Here is a 9665-nt window from a genome sequence, read left to right as displayed (position 1 = left end):
CCAACAGCAAGGGTATGATAATTTTATGTTTAACTTTTCAAGGAGTGGACAAACTTTTCCACAGCAGCTGAACCATTTTACAATCCCACTGGCAATGCACAAAGATTTCAATTTCTCCACATTCTTACCAACACTTGTTCTTTTTCATTTTTCTGATAATAGACATCCTAGTGGGGGGTGAGGTGACAAACCTGTTTTTTTTGTTCTGTATGCTTTTTGCCAGAAAAGTGACCTTTGTTATTTGTTTTGATTTGATTGCCTTAGATAGAATAGATGGAATGTTCATTCTTCATTGAAGCCAGTGGTTCTTAACCTTGGCCAATTAGAATCATCAAGAGTTCCTATTAAGGGCCCAATAGCAAACATCTTAAGTGGACATCTTAGAATCTTGAAAAGATGTCTTAGAGCTGTATTTTTACTTGCTTGCCTTTACACTTGATTCTTAATTTCTTAAAGGCAAAAAAAATGTCTAATTTTATAACTGGCACATAACCGATAGCCATCAAGTTGATTCCAACTCGTAGCGACCCATGTGCTTCAGAGTAGAACTATGCTCTATAAAGTTTTTTAAAAAATAATTTTGTGTTTTCGGTGAAAGTTTACACAGCAAATTGGGTTCCCATTTGACAATTTCTACACAAATTGTTCATTGATATTAGTTACATTTTTCACGATGTGTCAACATTCCCTTTGACTGCATTCTGATTGTTCTGTTTCCAGCGCTCTAGTTTCCCTGCCTCTCTTATCTTCTCTGCTTTAGAGTCATTGTTGACTTCTCAGTCTCCTGTCGATGGTTTTTTAATGGAGCATTGTATTCACAGTTAATATCCTTTATTTTGTGTCCTAATCTTGTATTTCACTCAAAGGTGAACTTGAGATAGTTTTGGTTCAAGGTTTAAAGAGTATCTCAGGGCAATAGTCTCAGGAAGTCCTCTAGTCTCAACTGGTCCAGTAAGTCTAGATTTTTTAAGAACTTCAGTTCTGTTCTCAGTTTTTCTTCCATTCTTTCAGGGTCCGTCTGTTGTGGCCCCAATCAGAATGGTTGGTAGTGGTAGCAGGACACCATCTAGTTCTTCTGGTCTCAGGGTAGGTGAGGCTGTGGCTTGTGTAGGCTTGTAGCCCTGAAGGCTAGTTTCTTCTCTGAGAGTTTATTTTCCTTCTGTCTCTTTTGCTCCTGATGAGTAGAAACAAACGGTTGTATCTTAGACAGCTGCTCGCAAGCTTTTAAGACCCCAGATGCAACTCATCTCACTCCATAGGGTTTTCATGTTGTAATCTTTATGGAAGCAGATTGCCAGGCCTTTCTTCCATGGCACCACTGGGTGGATTTGGACTGCCAACCTTTTTGTTAGTAGCCCAGAGCAAACCATTTGTGCCACCCAGGTACTTAATTGGCACATAATAGTCATTAAAATATTATTTAATGAGTAACCATTGTAAATCTTCGGAATGAAGATCAAAACCAGTGCAGTCACATCTTCAGAATAAGAAGTGAAATGTAAAATATAAAATAAAACTGAATTTTTCTAAGCATGAAAATATGTAACATTTCAAAATTAATTCATTATGTACAGCCATTATGCAAATACATCCGTCTAAGAGTCGGAATCGACTCAACGGCACTGGATTTGGTTTTTTTGTTTTAGTCTTTTAAGGGTTTCTGAAATTACATGTATTGTTATATACATATTTCCCAGAATAATTATTAAAAAAAATGCTAGTTAAAAAAAAAAGCACTTAGCACAGTGTCCACTGGGCAGTAAGTCAGTAAGTGCTCAATAAATGTTATTTATTGAGTTGATTCCAACTCATGGCGATCCCATGTGTGCAGAGTAGAACTGCTCCATAGGGTTTTCTAGGCTGTGACTTTTTGGAAGCAGATCTCAAGGTCTATCTTCTGGGGTGCCTCTGGGTGGGTTCGAATTGACAACCTTTTGGTTAGTAGTCAAGCACTTAACTGTTTGTGCCATTCAGGGACCTTCAATAAATGTTGGCTAATTTTTTTTTTTTCAAATGCTAGTTATAATTGCCTCAACAAACTCCTAACATAATTCATACACAGGGAACGAAGTAGAATTCTGGAAGAGCTGGTTACAAAGCACCAAAAAACCTCAAGATTAATGAACTAGAAAAGTTCTATGCTAGCCGCAAACAGGATGTGATCTGGAAAACAGTAACAGTAAAGAACTAGTCTAATTAGACAAGATAACAAGAAAAAAGGTAATCTTGCATATTCTGAAGAGATTTTTTGTATTGAACTTTAGATGAAGATTTATAGAGCAAACTAGTTTCTCATAAAACAATTAGTACGCATATTGTTTTGTGTCATTGGTTGGAAACCACACAACATGTCAACACTCTCCCCTTCTGGACCTTGTGTTCCCCATTACCACCTTTCCTGTCACCTCCTGCCTTCTTGTCCTTGCCCCTAGGTTGGTGTGCCCATTTAGTGTTGTTTTGTTTTATGGGCCTGTCTAATCCTTGCCTGAAATGTGAAGCTCTGGAGTGACTTCATTACTGAGCTAAAAGCGTGTTAACGGACCATAGTCTCAGGGTTTCTCCAGTCTCTGTCAGACCAGTAAGTCTGGTCTTTTTTGTGTGTGTGTGAGTTAGAGTTTTGTTCTACATTTTTCTCCAGCTCTGTCCAGGACCCTCTATTGTGATCCCTCTCAGAGCACAATCTAATTATACTAAACTCAGTCTGGTGGAGGCTGTGGTAGTTGTGGTCCATTAATCTTTTGGACTAATCTCTCCCTTGTGTCTTTGGTTTTCTTCATTCTCCCTTGCTCCAGACAGGGGGAGACCAGTGGAGTATGCTAAATGGCTGCTTACAAGCTTTTAAGACCCCAGACGCTACTCACCAAAGTAGGATGTAGAACATTTTCTTTATAAACTATGCTATGCCAGTTGAGCTAGATGGTCACCAAGACCGTGGTCCCCAGGCCTCAGCCCAGTATTTCAGTCCCTCAGGGAGTTTGGATGTGCCTATGGAAACTCTGATGGCGTAGTGGTTAAGAGCTACGGCTGCTAACCAAAAGATCAGCAGTTCAAATCCATCAGGCGCTCCTTGGAAACTCTATGGGGCAGTTCTACTCTGTCTTATAGGGTCAATACGAGTCAGAATTGACTTGATGGCAATGGGTTTTTTAATGGAGCTTCCATGACCTTGCCTTGTACAAGTCGTGCCAACTTCCCCAGTATTGTATACTATTTTACTCTTCACCAAAATTACCACTTATCTATTGTCTATTTAGTGTTTTTCTATCCCCAGTCCTCTCCTCCCTCGTTGTAACCATCAAAGATTGTTTCTTTTTGTGTGTAAACTTTTTCATGAGTTTTTATAGTAGTGGTCTCATATAATAATTGTCCTTTTGTGACTGACTTATTTCACTCAGCATGTTGTGAGATGCTTCGCAGATTCATCATTGTTCTTTACAGTTGCATAGTACTTCATTGTGTGTATGACCATAGTTTGTTTATTCATTCCTCTGTTGATGGGCACCTAAATTGTTTCCATCTTTTTGCTATCGTGAACAATGCTGTAGTGAATATGGGTGTGCATATATGTCTCTTCAACAATGGCTCTTATTTCTCTAGGATATACTCCTAGGAGTGGGATTGCTGGATCATATGGTATTTCTATTTCTAGCTTTCTAAGGAAGCACCATATCATTTTCCAAAATGGTTGTACCATTTTACGTTCCCATCAGCAATGCATGAGAGTTCCAGTCTCCCCACAGCCTCTCCAACATTTGTTATTTTCTGTTTTTTTGATTCATGCCAGTAATGTCAGGGTGAGTCTGAAGATTTTTTTTAAAACATAAATATCATTATCTAAAAGTCAAGTGTGATTTAAGACCAAGTTATTAAAATTATGTCTGCTTGAGATCACCCCTTATAATTCACTAAATTGATTATAGTTAATGCAACCTTAAAATTATATCAGAAATCATTATTTTGATACACAGTTCCTAGAGTGTTCCTTAGTTTTTTACACTATTTAAGTCCTACCAGTAACAGAAAACTCATGTCCAAATAAACAAAAATAAGACATGAGACTTCTTGATATAGGTTCAAGAATTGGTTAATTCAGTAATTCAATGATCCGTCAAGGACCGAGAGTCATACCATATTCCTGCTCCCTTCTTCAGCATATCACATTTTGGGTGTCACGTTCTCATGCCCCAACATCCGGAGACATTCATATACAAAAAGATCGCTTTTTGTATATGAATCTTTTTTAAAAGCTTAGAAGCCTTGGGACTCGGGCAGACATGACTCTAGCAGCATGCTTGTCCATTTTCCTTCTTTTGTCTGTTCTGTAATATTTCCTTGAACTCCGGCATGCTTGTTGGCTTCCCGCTTTTGCCTTTTTTAATATATTTTGAATAAAACTTTCTTTATGCTTAAAAACAAACAAACAGAGAAGCCTTTTCTAGGAGCTTCTCCAGCAGACTTCCTTCATGGCTTATTGATGCAAATTGGGTGATAACCTTTCAAAATCAGTCACTAGTAGAGGAAACGGAATTTCCATGATTTATTTGGACTAATCAAGATTGTCCACCAACAGTCAGAACTTTTTTCACCTTCCCTGAGCACATGGCCTAGGAAGAATGTAATAAATACCTAAACCATTCTGAGGTACTGTTGACAAATTGAAGGGGGTAAGTAGCTGTTGGGTAGGCAGCCAGGAGTGTCTACAACAGAGCCACAAAAATCATTAAGTTTAGAAGAATCTGACTTCTGGCTAGATCATAGCATTTCAGACTATTAGGAAATTGTTATTAACGACATTTTGAACCTGTATAGATTTACAATTTATATTGCCTTAGTTCCATGCCCTTGCATCATGAAAAACTTAGACAACTATTTTGTATAGAATATTTTAAAAGCTGTAGGCTTTGTGAGGGCAAGAATCGCACTTTACTTCATGGTCAGGTAGCAACTCTTGAGAAGTAAGAAATTCTGAAGCTGCTAGAGGAAAAATTAGAGTAATCTCTAAACGCTTATGCCAGATAACCTGTTGTTGTTGTTGTGTGCTGTTGATTGGATTCCGACTCACAGCAACCCTATAGGACAGAGTAGAACTGCCCCCATAGGGTTTCCAAGAGGCGGCTGGTAGATTCCAACTGCTGACCTTTTGGTTAGCAGCCTGAGCTCTTAACCACTTTGCTACCAGGGCTCCCAGAACTGCCCCTAGCAGGCCTGTTTTTCATTAATTGGGTTAGAAGTTTTGTCTAGACCCACAAAAGTGAAATGGAGGTATTTTTGTAGGATAATATCTTTGTTTAAACTAAATAATAGAATCACTTATTGATCAGTTAGTAATTCTGAAACTTAACTTTCTCCTTCTGGGTCATCAGACTGGATGTCTCCCAGTCTTAGTTCAATAGGCGTTTGCTGGGTAATTCAGAGACCGCATCTGAGAGGCTTGTTCAGTGATACTCACCCAAGTCCTGTTTATTGCCCTTGTGAATCAGCTGAAGGCAATGCTTATCGGTAGGAAAAGGTCAAATAACACTGCAGGCACATCTACTCCCCAGTGACGTAATTAATATTAGCCACGTACTAAGATCTTTTGTATGTTGTTTTCCAGAGTTTACTCCAGTTGTTGAAACTGAGGGCTAAAATCAGAGAGGAATAAGAGGAACTGACATTCTTAGAACTCTGGCAGGGGCTTTACTTACTCCTTCTCCTTAATTTACCCCTTCGAACAAAAAAAAAAAACCTAAGCCCATTACTATTGAGTCAATTCTGACTTATGGTGACCCTACAGGACAGAGTAGAATTGCCCCATAGAGTTTCCAAGGCTGTAATCTTGACGGAAGCTGACTGTCACCTCTTTCTCCTGTGGAGTGGCTGGTGGGTTCAAACTTCCAGACTTTCAGTTAGCAGCTGTGTGCTTAACCACTGCGCCACCAGGGCTCCTTCCCTTTAGAACAACTCTGTACAAATCACTGCCCCATGTTATAAATAGAAAACATGAAAATCAGAAAGGTTAAGGTACTTGCCTATATTTTACACCATTAGTAAGTGGTAGAGCCAGCCTTTGTGACTCTAAAATCCCCCCCCAAAAATTTTTTTTTCAGGAGCCCCCAAAATCATAATGTGACGATTAAATACACATCTGTTGGTATTTGTACATGTACTTTTTTTAATACATGGTGAATATTCAAACACAAGACAGTTATCTGTTGCTGAATCATATTTTATTAGCTTAATAACGGGCCTGCCCTTAGCATTAATAAGTTTCAACACTAGTCACAAGGCTTTCATTCAGTGGTGGGGAAGCTTCTTGTTTTAAAAAACGTAATTAGAGAAAGGGCATCTATTTCTTGGGAGCTGCAGTGACAGCAGGCTTCTCTTCACGGGTGATGGGAATGGTGCGCTCAGGGCCAGGGGCCTGTTTCCTTGGTCCATTCACAGTAAGGACCCCATCAGATGACAGGGATGAAGTAATGGCAAGAGGGTCCACATCAGCTGGGATCCGGTATTTCCTATGGAACTCCCGGGAGATGAAACCATGTTCATCCTAATCCAAGGGAACGAGGAAAGAAGCAGAGAGATAAGAGCAGGAAATAATACTTCTCGCCAAAACCTCAGACAGCCCCGCTCCCCTTAAAAAAAAACCTGTTGCCATTGAGTTGATTCCGACTTATAGCAACCCTGTAGGAAATCCCATAGGGTTTCCAAGGAGTAGCTGGTGGATTTGAACTGCTGACATTTTGGTTAGCAGCCAGGCTCTTAACCACTACACTACCAGAGCTCCTTACTCCCTTTAGGTAGAACCAAATGCCATGGCAGCATGATGAGAAAAAGCTAAATAGCTGTTCATTTCAGTTTGGTGCTAAGACAAAGTCACTTAGTGGTCACTGCTACCAATAAGAGTCTGAGAAGTCTGAAACACCCCCAGAACTTCATAGTTCCCTAGACCCTGAGGCATGGATATGTTTAGGTATATTTCCTAAAGATTTAGATCAATGTTGGCTGGGCCTATAGGATATGAATCTCATTTCAGCAGGCCAGTCCCTGAGGAAGCCCAGAAATTGTCCTTACTCCAGGAATGTTCCAGACCAAAAAGACTGCTGCTAAAGAACAGTTACTCCATCCAGGGAGACTGTGACCCAAACTTAAATCGAGTGAGCAAAGCTGAATCAGCTTGAGGGTGTCAAACGGTTCTGTTTGATGTACAAAGTTCTAAGTTCTCACTAATTGGTGAGAAGCATGTTCATTTAAAAATTCTCCCAAGGAGTAACAAGAAGCTGTTCCATTCTTCAGAATCCCCAAAGAGTACTTAGCCCTAACCCTTATACTTGCTAAATCTCAAGCATTTATTCAGGTAGACTTTCAGTGAACTGATTACCAGTGGGTTCTAGGGTATTAGGAGCTAAGTACAGTTCTGAAAAGTAGACAAACCAAGTAGTTCAGCAATAAGATGGGTTTAAGCAGTAGATTCCTGAACATCTAAAGGAGTCACAAACTCAAATGCCTTTAGGGTGGATGCAGTCAATGTCATTATGTGAAGCAACCAGGTGTCTGACAAGCGCTATGCCTAAATCAGGGGTTCCCAGCCTAGACTCAACACTGGATTTACCTAGTCAGCTTTAAAAACTACTTACACGTGGGTCCCACCCCTAAATATTCTGATTTAATTAGACTGGAGTGCACCTGAGCATTGGGATTTTTTAAAACTCCCCTGATTCTAATTGGCTAAGGCGGAGAACCACGGGCTTCAATGAAGAGTGAACATTCCATACATCCCCTCTAAGGCAATCATATCAAAACAAACAACACAGGCCACTTCTCTGCCCCCCAAAAACAAAAAACCTGAAACAAAACAGGTTTGTCACTCATTTAGTCTCCTAGCTACCGATGTGTGACCCTGATGTAGGCCCTTACGGCTTGGGACTGGGATGTTGCCAGCCTCAGAGGCTGATGGCACTGCCTGGCATAGAGCAGGCACTGAATGAATGGGTGGAACTAAACACAAGCTACATACCTGGCGTTCTTCATGTTTGCCATGCACCTCAATCACATCTCCCAGCACCTTGACCTTGAGATCCTCTGGAGAGAAATGCTTCACATCCAGGTTGACAGAGAACCTGTCCTTCTCCAGGCGCATCTAGAAATAGCAGAATGGGGCACAGGAAGAAGGGATAGAAGAAAAGATGCCAGGAATGTTAATTATCTTGGTGTTAATCTCATTCTGTAGAGTTGTTTTCTGTCCAGGTAGTTTATCTTCTTCTTTTTTAGCCAAAAATCTCTTTTTGAATAAGTATGGCTCTCTGGGGTAGCCACCACAGTGGTACCCAAAGCATAACACTTGGTTATCAAGCCCAAACTTTATTTACAGGGACAGGGATGAAAGACAGGCCACCCAGGGGGACTTAACAAATCACAAGGACGGGCCTGGCATGGCTTCTGCTGCTGCTTAACCCCAATGCCTGCTCTTGTCATTTGTCTGTAAGACAAAGGCCCCTTTCTTCTTGCTCGGGTCTCTGCCAAGTTTCCCACCCACTCAATCTGGAATATTCTGCTGGTCCTGTTTGTCCTTCCAACGCCCTTGCTCACTCAGCTACTGTTTACTCATACTTGAATATTTTTAAACCAGAGTGTTATCTGTGACAGCTTCTGCCAACCATATCTGTTCACCCCGTACTCCTCCCACTCTTTTAGGACAAGTGAGGGGGTCCCAAGACCAGACCTACATTCCTTCCTCATAAGGCTTAGATACAGGCAGTGCCCAGTTACAACTATAAGAAATGCGGAAAATCACAGAAGAGGGAATAGAAAGGAAGAAAATAATGGTTGTTGTCTCCGGTTCCACCCAACAGGGATGAAAGCTCAAGCTGAGGGAGGACTGTCTCCTGGCTCTGAAACTTGAGATGATAAAATCTGTCAGGAGTATGATACATCATAAGAGGTGAGCAAAGAAGTCTGGAGGCAGCTTTTCTACTGCAGATCTTTATGAACCGAATTAGAGAAGGGGCATCCTGCTTGGAAGTTAGCAGACAGAGGATGATCTTCATAGTGCACGGAGAAACGTAATAAATAGGATGCAGAGAAGCTTCAAATAGAAACAGGTGACTGGGAGAGGTGGGTGCTAGGGACCTTATCTTTCTTCATGTCTGGACACACATCTAACTGAAACACTTATGAGACTTGAGCATAATCAGGTTTAGTCAGGGAAAGAAAGGAAAAAAGAAAGAGAAGAAAAGTTCCAGGAAGAGCTCTCCCGTTCTGGCAGAGAGGAGACTCACCTCTGAGAGCCCAGTGTCAAACCAGCTGGGTGCCCGCAGAAAAGAGGGTGGTCGAAGATAGAAGGGACTCAGGGAAGTAGCAGTTGGGAAGAGATCAGACTCCAACAGGTGCTCTCCAAAGAACTGGTCAAAGAGGCGGCTAGGGGAGTGGAAAGGAAAGAAGGGGCGGCGGATCCAGGGATGGTGGATGGCGATGTCCATGATGGCTAGGTGAGTGTGGGGGGTCAGCTGGCTGGTCAGCTCCTTCAGCCGCAGCTACAGCCAGCCCCTTATATATGCAGTCTTGTGAAGCTTCTGGAATGGTGATGTCAGGGGTTTTATTATCCCAGCTCACCGCCCGTTCATGGAGACTTGTGATCGGGGATTTGGCAGTGTGACACATACCCAGTACTCACTGAGCTAAGA

The 9665-nt window shown here is 41.3% G+C and overlaps 1 protein-coding gene across 1 annotated transcript; it reads right to left on the bottom strand.

The window, feature by feature from the left end:
* Positions 1-6169: 6169 nt before the first annotated feature.
* CRYAB (crystallin alpha B) lies at positions 6170-9605 on the bottom strand. The gene is made up of 3 exons (XM_049889298.1): positions 9261-9605; positions 8000-8122; positions 6170-6532 (listed from the first exon to the last, which is right to left on the bottom strand). The coding sequence occupies exons 1-3, from the start codon at positions 9459-9461 to the stop codon at positions 6329-6331; spliced, it is 528 nt and encodes a 175-aa protein (XP_049745255.1). The 5' UTR covers positions 9462-9605; the 3' UTR covers positions 6170-6328.
* Between the last annotated feature and the right edge of the window lie 60 nt (positions 9606-9665).

This window comes from Elephas maximus, chromosome 7 (assembly GCF_024166365.1).
Source record: "Elephas maximus indicus isolate mEleMax1 chromosome 7, mEleMax1 primary haplotype, whole genome shotgun sequence".
NCBI lineage: Eukaryota > Metazoa > Chordata > Mammalia > Proboscidea > Elephantidae > Elephas > Elephas maximus.
Note: the sequence above shows the minus strand (reverse complement) of the source record. Positions and strands in the feature narration are given on the sequence as shown.

Bases quoted from the DNA above. Each gene is read 5' to 3' on its own strand.
- CRYAB (XM_049889298.1), bottom strand. From the start codon at position 9,461: ATGGACATCGCCATCCACCATCCCTGGATCCGCCGCCCCTTCTTTCCT. The intron at 8,123-9,260 runs GTGAGTCTCCTC...TGCTATTTCTAG, and splicing joins TTGACACTGGGCTCTCAGAG to ATGCGCCTGGAGAAGGACAG. The intron at 6,533-7,999 runs GTATGTAGCTTG...CCCTTGGATTAG, and splicing joins GCAAACATGAAGAACGCCAG to GATGAACATGGTTTCATCTC.